The 13326-nt window shown below is 42.5% G+C and overlaps 1 protein-coding gene across 2 annotated transcripts in view; it reads right to left on the bottom strand.

The window, feature by feature from the left end:
• Positions 1-11903, bottom strand: part of KCNMB1 (potassium calcium-activated channel subfamily M regulatory beta subunit 1) — a 30359-nt gene extending 18456 nt beyond the window's left edge. The window contains exons 1-3 of one of the 2 annotated variants that reach the window (XM_065554850.1): positions 11454-11903; positions 5586-5755; positions 2742-2937 (exon numbers count right to left, since the gene is read on the bottom strand). In XM_065554850.1, the coding sequence (XP_065410922.1) occupies positions 2742-2937; positions 5586-5722 (333 nt within the window). In that variant the 5' untranslated portion in view covers positions 5723-5755; positions 11454-11903. The remainder of the gene's footprint in view (positions 1-2741; positions 2938-5585; positions 5756-11453) is intronic. The other variant, XM_005310232.5, reaches the window with a different exon arrangement.
• Between the last annotated feature and the right edge of the window lie 1423 nt (positions 11904-13326).

The raw sequence follows: 13326 nt of genomic DNA, 5'->3' as shown, positions 1-13326 counted from the left end.
AAAACCGATAACCTAAACAAATATAATGTAAACAAAATCAGATTTTTTCCCCAAGCCAACAGTGACTACAAGACATTGAAAACCTGAAAGAAAATCCTCTATGTGCAAAAATAAAATTGGCCCCATAAAACAATAATATTTATCTCATTGCAAATGAGATGTTTCAGGACTGCCCTTTGATAGAGCAAGGCCTGAAGAGGAATTCCAAGTTCCTGTAGACAGGCTGAAACTAACCCCTGTGCAGAGATTCACCTTAAAGTATATGTACCATTAAAGGTCCAGGTAATTCTCATAATAGGGCTTAACTGTGGTTTCTCTGGTGCATAAGGACTTGTTCTGGCCTCCTTCAGAGGGATGAGTATCACCCACTATGCTGAATATTGGACCCTAAGAGTCAACTGCTGCCCTTGAACTTGCTTTCACAGCCTGCCTTATGGAAAGGAGAGTATTCAGTGCACTGTCCCTAAATGTCTGAGATTCCCTATAGTTGGAGTTTCACAGGGAGCAGAGAAATTTTTTCCCCAAAGCTAAAGGTTTTGTATGTTTACTTAATTTTTAATCTTGACATCTTAAATCCACCTCAAATCTGTGAAAAACATTTTAATATAAAAGCTAAATTGGCCACATTTTCAAGGAAGCGTTGACCAAGCCTCTACATTTAAACACTTTTTTTTCTTCTTGCTATCACTTGTGTGCGCAGCCCCTGTAATTGTGCCTGCACGTAGCAATTCTGTACAACGAGATACTACATGTAGCTTTTCTACAACACTGATCTTAGAATTGCCATATGTTTTAACTATATTGGAATATAGACCTTGTATTATAGACCTTGTATTATAGACCTTGCAACAGCCTTTGAAGATTGACCCTCCACATTTCCAAGCTCCAAACTATCTGCATGTTTAAATCCCATAGTGCTTCATAATGTTTAATATATATTCTTCAGTCTTGAAGTGGACTTTGAAGTGATGATTGACCCAAGCTGCTAAATTCAGATATGGAATTTCCCAAACTCTTCGAAGGGTCAAGGGCACCTGGCATTTTGGTTTCGGTCCTTCTCTTATTTTGATGATATGCCAAGGAAATAAAAATCTCCTAAACTAATCCTTACTGTTTTTTCTTATGTGCACTCTGTAGTAGTTCTGTGCTTTTAACATTCAAAACTCACTCTACTCACAACACTCTGTTTCTTACTCAAAAGCAAGTACAAGACAGCATAATGGACTGAAGGCATATCTACAGCAATCCTACACTTTCTCCCCACATCTCACTTTCAACCATTCTGCAATGTATGAAATGTCAGTCTTTCCATGAAACTGGCAGTTCATTCACATACCGTACATTCAGACCCAGGCATTCTCACACACACACATTTTTTGCTTCCTATCTTATTCTCTGATGGAATTGTTTATTCCCTCTTAAAGCTAGCTTGCTGAGTGAGATTATGAATTTTAACTTCACATGCAAGAAAAATTTCAGTGAATGTTCAGGAATTCGCTGCAGGGTGATATTTTGCTGTTTCTATGGTTGAAAATGTTTCCCTCCCCTTCATTGAAAATGGTGTAATTCTGGAGGTTTGGTTCAACTTGCTATAAAGATGGGGACAAACTGCAGAATTCAGGTCTATATTCTGGTTTGGGTTTTGAACATCCTAAAGTTCAGGAGTGCTTGGATCTGAACATTTTGGTTTGCACCTGCCCCTTGAGAGGCGAGAGCTTGTTTTTGCGAAAAAAGCAGCCACTGAAATCTTCCCCGTATTCAGGAACCAAATTCAACCCTCATCATCTTAGCTGTTCTGAAATGGTTTCTTCACTTCCAGTGGCAGGCTGGGGGTCCATGATAAAACACTACAAGACAGTTGATTCCAGACAGGTGCACAAGTGGAGGTATTGGAAATGACACGAGGACATGTTTTTTTGACTGCCATCCCAGGTTTGATCTGCCAAGTTATTCAAGACTTTGGACACTCCCTTGAAGTGAAGCTGAACTCCCAGCTGTCATGGTTCCCATCGCCCTTACTGGAATGGAGCTCCACCACAATACATGGTTCAACCTCTGCACAGGTTTTGTTTCAGTAACACTCCCATCTATTCAAGGGTATTTCCAAGCCCAATTTCTGTTGTGACAGTGGGTAGAAACAGTTGCAGATTACACCAAGAACAAACCCAGCTGCTGGATTGGGTGCCCACATTCCCAGTTTATTGGCTTCTACCTGACGTGTACCAAACTCACTGGTGTTTCACGTTCCCAAAGGCTCTGGGACTCCACCTTTTCCTCCTTCTACCTCCCACCTTATTTTCTGCACTCCCCAAATGGCTCTGTGTTTTTAATCAGGGCCACATTTAACCTCAACCTACCCCAGGGTTATTCGACAAACGCTTGGGCAAACCACATATGTTGATCTATTCCTCTGAATTGTGCTTCAGCTTGCAGAGATGTATGTATATTTTATGCTTATAAATGTTTAATAGTTATTTTTGGTTGATGTAATTACTTCTCAAATATTACCTTAAATATGTCTGATACCGCATTTATAATACATGCTAGATATGTCCTCACTCTGAATTTTTTAACATTTGCCTTGGTCTAAGCATAAGCATTGCCATGAAAAAAGACTAACAAGTCTTTGCTCTACTTTCAGTTAATTCACTAGTGCTTTGCTTGGTTATAAAAATAACCTGCTGAACCACATGTGACAAATATGGACAGGGATTCTGATGAATACATTTAAATCCCAGTACCTTGGGATTTCTTTCCTGTGTTTCTTCATTATGATAGAGCATAACCTCTTGTCCTGAGAAGTTCAAATCAACCAATACCTCTAGACAAGGATACTGGAAAATGTTTTCGTCACCTGCACCATTGTTGAACGAGCATTGGACTTTGTCCTTGATGTTGGTTTTGAGCAGTTTGCATGTAGTTTCTTTGGTCCAAACGCTATAAAACAAATCATACTGCTTTTAAATGCTTTGTTTACAGCTTTTTCACAGCGTGACTCTAAGTGTTGTTGACAAATTTTCCACCATGGTGGTGTTTCATGTGTCATTAAGCCGTCAACAATGTGGTGGACTGCGGATGTGGATGGAGTGTGTATGCAAGTGCTCTGACCCAAACCTAAACAGACAGATAGCATGGGTTGGGGTTAGAGGCACTGCAGGGAAGATATGGATTTTTACTCTCGCATTAGCCATTCATTAGATGGATTTAGAGGTAGATTTTAACTCCCATGCTTGGATGTGTTGGAAGTTGGCACCCCCAAAAGAACAACAGAAAAACTAGGGCGGGTTTGTGTGAATTCTAATATTTGTTGGTAAATATTTTAAATGTGGATGCATGTGTTTTTATCTATGCACTGAATGAAAATTTGACCTATGTTCTGAAATATAGTTTAGCATATTAGAGCTTTAGATCAGAGGTGGGCAAACTTTTTGGCCTGAGGACCACATCTGGATATGGAAATTGTATGGCGGGCCATGAATGCTCACGAAATTCGGGGTTGGGATGCGGGAGGGGGTGAGACCAGAAATGAGGAGTTCAGGATGTGGGAGAGGGCCCCGGACTAGGGCAGGGGATTGGGGTGTGAGGGGGGGTGAAGGCTCCAGCTGGGGGTGTGAGCTCTGGGATGGGGCTGGGGATGAGGGATTTGGGGTGCAGGAGGGTGCTCTGGGCTGGGACCAAGGGGCTCAGAGAGCAGGAGGGGGATCAGGGCTAGGGCAACCTTTGACTAATGTTGGGCACAGGAGGGGATCAGGGGGTGCAGGCTCTGGGCGGTGCTTACCTCAAGCAGCTTCCAGAAGTAGCGGCATGTCCCCACTTTGGCTCCTATGTGGAAGCGCTGCCAGGTGGCTCTGTGTGCTGCCCCATCCGCAGGTGCTGCCCCTGCAGCTCCCATTGGCCGCAGTTCCTGGCCAGTGGGAGCTGGAGGGGCAGCGCTTGGGGCGGGGGCAGCATGTGGAGTCCCCTGGCTAGGAGGACGCGTAGGAGCTGGAATGGGGACATGCTGCTGCTTCCGGGAGCCACGCCATGTGTGGAGTAGGACAAGCCCCAGACCCCACTCCTCGGCAGGAGCTCAAGGGCCAGATTAAAACATCTGAAGGGCTGGATGTGGCCCCCAGGCTGTAGTTTGCCCACCCCTGCTTTAGATGCTTCAGAAAAATAAAAAACCTTTGACTAATGTTGTCTGGTAACCAGGGCCGATGAGAGGGGGGAGAAGCCGGTACAAATTACTGGGGCCCGGTGGTCCGGAAGGGGGCCCGGGGCCCGGTTCCCCTCCCCCCCCATTGGCCCTATTTAGCCGGTCCACCCTTGCTAGGGGGCCCAAAAAAATTCCAGGCCCAGCTTCCCCCCTCTCTCGTCAGCCCTGTTTAGCCAGTCCGCCCTTGCTGGGGGGCCCGAAAAAATTTTTTCATCGGGGCCCAAACCCACTTTCGGCGGCCCTGCTGGTAACTCTCAAATCCTATATTTACTGGGGATTTTCACTTCTTTGTCTTTCTATTAAAAGGGTAATTTGCATGATTGAATACACAGGAACTTTGCACGAGGCTTTCAGCAGCTTTTTTACTAAGCATATCACTGAATGTTAACAGCTGTGGCAAGCTAGGAACTTCATGGCTATCATTATGCTGCACGCTGTGGCCACTCAGATCTTCACGGTGACAGCAAGGATAAAACTTTATCAGCTTGATCCAAAAGCCCAAGCCCCCTATACTGGGTGCTAAAAGAGGATCCTAGCAACAGAGGACTTGAGTGTATGTGTATCTATGGATATAAATCTACTTACACAGAGAAATCTGTCCATTAAAAAACAAAAATACACATGCTTACTGAAATGATAGATATCAAATTAGGAATTGAACTGGGGACCTCTAGACTCTAGTAGGGACTGCAACGAACTTGTATCCTTTGCAGATTGATTGTGCATTTTTCCATGGTATGTGTTTAGGAAGAGAACCTGTAATTAGCTCTGATGGGTGGGCTATAGTAGTTCATTACAAAATGTTTCCAGTCGTTAAAGAGTTAAAGCTCAGGGCTATGGACCTGGCTTATTTGCCAAAGGTCATACATTCTTGCTAGGGCTAGTTTGAATATTTTCATCTAAACTTTTTTTTTAAAGGAAATATGGCTTTTGGATACCACACAACTATTGTTTCTATTTTTGTTGACGATTTGCAGCGTTTTTCATTAAACTGAAAAATGTTTGTTTTCAAAACCAAACGCCAAAATGTTCTCAGTGAAAACCCCGAAAAAATCCGTGAGAAACATTGACCAAAATAAAAGTTTTTTTTTTCATTTTTTCCCTAAACTTTTCACAAAAAATTAAAATGCATTTCTGGACCCGCCATGATTCTAATCCTGAAATGATGTCTTGCTGTGTCAGGTGCTTCCCCATAACTCTATTAACTATTCATGATTAACAGCTTCCCTCTCCACTTCATGCTATCTAAAATTAGCTTGTAAGCTCTTTACGGCAGTATCCTTTGATTTGTTCTGTAAAGCACCTAAGGCACTTTTGGACTCCACAAAAATAATAACCAACAACAGAAAAACGCAGGCTGATGTTTATAACAAAAAAACCCAGAAGTTACCTGTTCATGTAGGATGGCATAATTGTGATCCCAATAAAAAAGTACATCATCACTGAGCATGCAACCATTCCTAGTCCCAGGCATAATGCCCTGGTCTCCCCTCGCTTCTGTGAGGTCACCAATTTTTTCCCCAACATGATTTAGTGTTATGGATTCTGAAATTTCTCGTTCTGAAGTGAAACATAAAAACAGGAGAAAATGCAACCAGAATCATCATAGATTTAGTATTAATTTAATATAAACTCTTAAGAGGCTTTGATTCAAGATATTGCAAATCGTGAGGGGTTTAGTGAAACCTGATCCATTACATTCTTATTCTCATTAAAATTTAGAAGGCAGTCAAGTAAGTCCAGTAAAAGAAAATACTGACTCCAATTTAAAAAAAAAAAGGCTCCAGAGGTGATTCCAGCAATTACAAGCCAATAAGCCTAACTTTAGTACCAGGCAAATTGGTTGAGACTGTAGTAAAGAACAGAATTATCAGACACATAGATGAACACGGTTTGTTGGGGAAGAGTCGAGATGATTTTTGTACAGGGAAATCATCTCACAATCTACTAGAATGCTTTGAGGGGGGTCAACAAGCATGTGGACAAGGATGATCCAGTGGATATAGTGTACTTAGATTTTTGAGAGAGCCTTTCACAAGTTCCCTCACCAAAAGCTCTTACGCAAAGTAAGCTGTCCTGGTATAAGAGGGAAGGTCCTCTCATGGATCAGTAATTGGGTTAAAAGATAGGAAACGAAGGGTAGGAATAAATTATCAGTTTTCAGAAAGCAGAGATGTAAATAGTTGTCTCCCAGAGGTCTCTATTGGGACCAGTACTCTTCAACATATTCATAAATGATCTGGAAAAATGGGGAAACAGTGAGGTGGAAAAATTTGCAGATGATACAAAACTACTCAAGATAGTTAAGTCCCAGGCAGACTGCGAAGAGTTGCAAAGTGATCTCACAAATCTGTGTGACTGAGCAACAAAATGGCAGATGAAATTCAGTGTTGATAAATGCAAAGTAATGCACATTGGAAAACATAATCCCAACTATACATACAAAACAATAGGATCTAAATTAGCTGTTACCACTCAAGAAAGATCTTGGAGTCATTGTGGATAGTTCTCTGAAAACATCCACAGCAGCAGTCAAAAAAGTGAACAGAATGTTGGGAATCACTAAGAAAGGGATAGATAATAAGACAGGAAATATCATATTGCTTCTATATAAATCCATGGTATGCCCATATCTTGAATACTGCATGCAGATCTGGTCATCCCATCTCAAAAAAGATATATTGGAACTGGAAAAGGGACAGAAAAGGGCAAAAAAAATCATATGGGGTATGGAACAGCTTCCATATGGAGAGAGTAATAAGACTGGGACTGTTCAGCTTGGAAAAGATGACGGGGGGGAGGGGGGGATATGATTGAGGTCTATAAAATCATGAGGGGTGTGGAGAAAGCAAATAAGTAAGTGTTATTTACCCCCTCTCAGAACACAAAAACTAGGGGTCACCAAATGAAATTAATAGGCAGCAGGTTTAAAACAAACAAAAGGAAGTATTTCTTCACACAACGCAGAGTCAACCTGTGGAACTCTTTGCCAGAGGATGTTGTGAAGGCCAAGACTGTAACAGGATTCAAAAAACTAGATACATTCATGGAGGATAGGTCCATCAATGGCTATTAGCCAGGATGGTCAGGAATGCAAAACAATGCTCTGAAGTGTCCCTAGTCTCAGTTTGCTGGAAGCTGGGAATGGGATGGATCACTTGATTACCTGTTCTGTTCATTCCCTCTGAAGTACGTGGCATTGGCCACTGTTGGAAGACAGGTTACTTGGCTAGATGGACCACTGGTTTGACCCAGTATGGCTGTTCTTATGTATTGTACTGTGTGAAATACCCAGTTTGACAAATTCAGTGTTACAGGGGGTCATGGACTATGTTCCCTCTAAGCTGTGCAGTTGGACGTCTGCCCAGGAGTGATTCAAGTGCCAGCAACGTGTGTTAAGGTGCCCCTACCCCTGCTGCCCTGCAGCCACTTTGCTCCTGCCCTCTGCCTTGGAGCCCTTGCTGCTCCTGGGACCCTCCTGCTGGTTGTGCAGAGCAGGGGGAGGGCTATGCTGATGTCCGGGTGTCTCCCTCGCCCTGTACTCTATCTCTGCAGAGCAGGGGAGAGGGGACAGGGCTCAGGACTCGGAGCAGGAGAGGGTCTGAGGTCTGAAGGAGCCTTCTGGGCGGTGAGTGAGTGCCTTAAAGAGACAGCACAAGGTCTCTCAGAGACTTCCCCAGCAGCCAGCACACACAATCTCTCTCTCTCTCTCTCCCCCCCTGCCCACATACCCCACCTTGCAGAGCGGGGGAGGGGAGACAGGGCTCAGAAGCAGCAGAGCTTTCAGTGAGAGTGCCTTAAACAGACAGCACATGCTGTCTCTTAGAAACTTCCCCAGCAGCCAGCACACACCCTGTTTCTGTGACTCACTCACTCACCTCCCAACACATGTATTATTGTTGTTGTTACTTCTTTGTACTTCCTGCAATGCACATATATTCTGGGTAATTTTATTCTTTCAAAGTGCTGTTATTTTAGTTTTTTGACTGGTCTATGCATTTCATAATTTTTATTTCTCTCTTATACTTAAATTTAATTATTTCAGAAGTGAGTTCTAAAATGCAGGGCTTTGGAGCGGAGCCCGGAGCTGGAGCCCGGAGCAGCTCCGGAGCAGTGGAGCTGCAGGTTTTTTCCTGGAGCTGGAGCGGAGTCGGAGCACAGCTCCAAAGCCCTGCTAAAATGTCTAAGCTGTCCTGGTTGGAGTAATTATCCCTAGGGGTAACTTTTAAATATATATATTATATCTAGTTTTTTTTATTATTATTATTTCTACTGGTAGCACACATCTGCACATTGCCTCAATGCACATAACAAAATTTATTCTGCACATGGATGGAAAAAATTAGAGGGAACATTGGTCATGGACGGTGTATATGGATATATATTCTAGGGTTGTATGAACTACTGGCAACAAAATGTGGAAACTTCAGAAAGAATCCATGGTAATACAAATAGTAATGATGATGATGGTGGTAATGCTACAAATAAGCAGTTAAGATTGGGATCTTATTCTAAACAAGAAAATAAATCTAAACCATGGAGAATGCAGTGAAGATTAATATTGATTATTAGGAATAATGGTGAGGTAGGAATAGCATCATGATGGTCAAGGAGAAGGGATTCCGCTAGGGCCAGGTAGTAACCATGGTTCTATTTAGTATTTGTGTCAAAGCACATTCACCGCTTAAATACAGTTGTCTGGTTTAGTTATTTGGTACAGTAACTTGCAAACCGTGAAGCCGGTAGCGCTCCAGCAAAAGACGCTCGGGGGACCCCGAGTGCGTGTGGCTGCAGCAAAACTAACAACTTGCACCGAGATGATGTCACAGCGGGCGACCCTCCCCCCCACAAAATTCGGAGAGCCTTAATGTAGTTGAAATACACTGAACTGCAGATTTTTGGATTGACAGAATGGAAAAAATAGTAGCTATTTTGCTAAAAATTAAGGACAGCTGTTAGTGTACAGCTGTCCTGTTCTGGCACTGCATTTCTGACTATACCACTGCCTCATTCGGTGACCCTGGGCAAGTCACTAAGGCCTGCTCTACACACAGATTTTGTGCCAGGGTACCTATTTTGGTTGGGGTATAGTGTTTTTTAAACCAATTTAGTTATCCCAGTACAACCCCAAGTGTGGATGTAATTCTATACTGGTACAAGCACTTTGATACCAAGTCCATGCCAGGAAGTTGTCCCACTTTCATTATACTGGTACTGTTAAAATGAGAGAATTTTCATGCACCACCAAGGCCTTACACTCTATCTGTTTCCACCTATTTATGATTTTCCACTTACCGCTTTGTGATGCTCACACTGAAGGAGCTCTACAAGCATAAAGTATTTTTAGGGCTGTATATCACGAGTGGGGTGACCTTTGCCTCGCCTCACAAGATATGAAGGTGCAAGACCTGGGTAACATTTTCCCCTGGGTCATGGTTTACGGACAGGGCTAACAGGGCACGCAGCAGCCCGATTGATTTTCACCAGTTCAATTCAGGAAAATAAACGGAGACACGGGAGGGGGGGAAGGGGGGGATCCTGCCCCGCAGACACACCCCAACAACATCCTCCAGGCAGCTCAACCCGACTAGTGGCTCCTCTCATGCCCCAAGCTCGCCAGCCGCCCCGGCCCCCCAGCTTGCCCCGTGACTGGTGCCCAGGGCCGGGGGTGCAGCTCCAGCCCCGGGGGATGCAAATCTGGACAGTGCCGGCTCCCCCAGCGAGCCGCCAGGTGGTACCGCAACGTGCTGGAGTCCACAACCCCCCCCCCCCCCGAGGGCGCCCCCCAGCCCAGCGCTGGCTGCAGAGTGGCGCCCAGAGACACCCCCCACCCAAAGGACCGGGACCCGCACCCCCCCTCCCCTGAAGGCTAGCCATCTATTTACTATCTAAAATGTTAACTCTTTAACAGCCATCTGGTTTTATAGCCCTTGGAGTACTCTATTCTGGCCTGCATTAAAAAGAGAAGTGCCACTTTCCCTGGCCTCCTAGGAAGAGGGCTCCATTTAGTGACCTCAGAGAGATTATTGCCAGTTTATTGGTAATGCAGTTCATGCATAGAATAAATAACAGGTAAATAAGGAGAGACAATCTGTATAGAATCATAGAGCCATACATTCAGGTAGTTCGCGGGGGGGAGGGGGGGGGAGGATTAACTCTTGACAGCAAAGCTACAGGAGCCTGTACAGTCACCAGCATTTTGAAATGGAATTATGGACCCATAATTCAAAATTTGCTCTCTTGTTTTTAGTTTATAGATTTTTAAACCAGTTTGGATCCTTTTTCTTCCAGGTACTGGCATTTTGCCTCCTCTGACCTCCTGCCCTGCTCCCCACCTCATGTCTTGTGCAGTTTTATGTGGTGTGTCCTGGCTTGCGTATTTGGACTGATGTTCAAGATTTTGGACTGATGTTCAAATTTTCCTTTCCCTACTTTTGCATCTCCAAGCCCTCTTTTGCTTACTAGTCACTGTTAGGTGGTTTTGCCCATAATATTGAGAGTCACAGCAATCCCCATTCCTGAGAGACCCAATTATAACCCCTTGAAATCGAAAGTAAAAATATTACAAGAAAGCAAATGAAGTTTCTGATCCCATTCTGTGTATCTGGTATTTACAGTAAAGAGTGATGCTGAACCAAAGGAGAAAAGACAAAGTTTTACATCTCACCACCATATAGGGCTCCAATCCAGAGACCTGGGTAGCTATACCACTACTAGTTTATATCACGTTTGACATACATGGGATGTAAATTTGATCATGTGATTAAAGCATTGTTCATATAACAAAACAAGACTGGAGGAAAAAGCTGGATATTTTTTATGTCAAAAACTGTAAAGTAGGAGTGAGATGTCAGAGAGTAACAATTGGCTAGCTTTGATTTCTAATGCTTTATATAATAATTTGAACAACTGCTCTTATTCAGTCTGGTATCTCTAATATATTTCTAGAGTACTTTTTCTGAACACTCCCTAATATGATACTGCACCCTATTTGGCCATTTGAGACTGGGATTTTAAAAAAGTCTGAGAGAGGTGCCCAGTTACCTTTAAGGCATCCAGATCCCTTAAACTCTTTGAAAAGCCCAGTCACAGTGCTCCTGAAGCTAAGGACATTTGCTAATGAGTACTGGCCCCGAAAGAGCAGCAGTTTCACCACTTTGTGTTATTTACAAGCTATTAGCATCATGCCTATTGAAATATTCAAGTAACTTTATGATGTATATCTGTGAGAGGAAAACTAGATAACGACTTCCCCTACCTTAAAAGTTAGCTGTGTGTCTAGAAGTGTTCCTGTATATTTATAAAAGCTGTTTCTTCTCAAAAGCCAAAGCTGTCCCAGACATTCCTAAGGCAAAACTTTCTCTCAGTGATACTTACGGTCACTGGCGAATGCTGCTCTTTCGGCGTCTTTAGCTCATGACATAGTTTCTGTTGTTTGACTGATCCTGGTAGGTGAAAACCTTTCCACACCAGTGATGAAACAGCAAAACCTAGAGTTAAAAACTTTCCTTTCCAGGACTCCTCTGGGTTTGTTTTGCTCTGGCTGAACTCTGAGCTTATTTCCTTATTATGAAGATTCCTATTACCATAAATGGTAAGGTATGAACGGATGCAGTCCTCTTAAGATTAATTGCTGAAAAGTAGAAAGCCACAATGTTCAGAGGCCTGACTCTCCTTTCCACTACAGCTCCTTTCCTGTGCTCTGGAAGTGTGAAGGTAATTCAAAGCAGGTCTGCTTAAGTTCTCTTTACACTGCCAGGGCACTAGAAATTGACTTTAGTGTAAAAGAGAATCAGGCTCTTTGTGTTCAATCTAAAAGCAATGACCTGCTACCAATGACAATTAAAAAAAATAATAATACATTACACACATGGGCAAGAAAAGTAAAGTAAGCAACGAGCATGGATTTAAAACCTTTTCTGAACTTATATTCACTATTCGGAAGTTAGCTAACTGAATTTAAGTTTTACTTTTGGAGTTAAAGGAGCCTGACCTTTTTCTAAAGATCAAAATGCCAGGGCGGTATGTAAAAGCTGAGCACGTGATTACCGTTGCATATGCAATCTATGCTTCAGAGGTAGATGCTTATCTGGATCTCTACATGCATAAATTTAGATGCAGAATTGCAGTACATGTGTATTTAATATGTCACACAGTCATACTTAGCCTCCTGATATTTTGAAAATCCGGCCTTCAGAGAATTTAGACAAGTAATAAGTAACAGATTGATATAGAATGAAACTAGTTCTACACAGAACCAGCATAATGCAGACAGCAATAAAACCAGCATTCCTTTCCAGTGCGCCTGAGTCTTAATTTTGGACAGTCATGCTGAGTTGAAACTTTCAGGAAGAGTGCTTTAGTGGCAATAGTGGAGGAAATATTCTTTTTTATGTTGACACCTTATTGTCAGTAGGTCTTGAGTTAAGTCTGACTGTTCTTTCCATATAGGCCACAGAAAAGTCACCAGATGTTAATCGTTTTTTGTTTCCATTGATTTTGGTCAGAGTTGAGCTAATGGACAATGGAATTGCAGCAGTGTAAATCAGAACAGAGTTCTGCAAAATCAATTTTTTCTTGTAATGCTTTTATCTAGCTCCCAGTGTGATGCTAAAGGACGAATGTGAGCCTTGGAAATATAAGCAGGGGAATATTAAGTAAAAGCAGGAAGGTGGTGTTACCTCTATATACAGCTTCATTGAGACTATTACTGGATTACTGTCTAGTTTAGGTGTCCAAAAAGATGTTAAAAAAATTGGTTCAGAAAAAAAGCTTTAAAGAATGAGGTCTAGAAAACATGCTTTCTAGTGACAGACTAAAGAAGCTCAAACTATTTAGTTTATCCAAGAGAAGCTTAAGAGGTGACTTGATTATGGTCTACAAATATCTACATGGAGCGGAGATTTCTGATGGTAAACTACTCTTTAATTTAGCAGAAAAAGTCATAACCTGCTTCATAAAGTAACAATCCAGTGGGTTGGAAGCTGAAGTTTTACAATTTGGACTAGCAATGTGGTGCAAATCTTTAACAGTGAGGATAAAGCCATTGGAAGAAACTTACTTAGAAAGATAGTGGATTCTCTATTTACCACTTCATATCAAGACTGGATATCTTTCTAAAATACATGGTA

Source organism: Chrysemys picta, chromosome 8, assembly GCF_011386835.1.
Source record: "Chrysemys picta bellii isolate R12L10 chromosome 8, ASM1138683v2, whole genome shotgun sequence".
Lineage (NCBI taxonomy): Eukaryota > Metazoa > Chordata > Testudines > Emydidae > Chrysemys > Chrysemys picta.
This window is presented reverse-complemented; position numbering and strand designations above follow the sequence as displayed.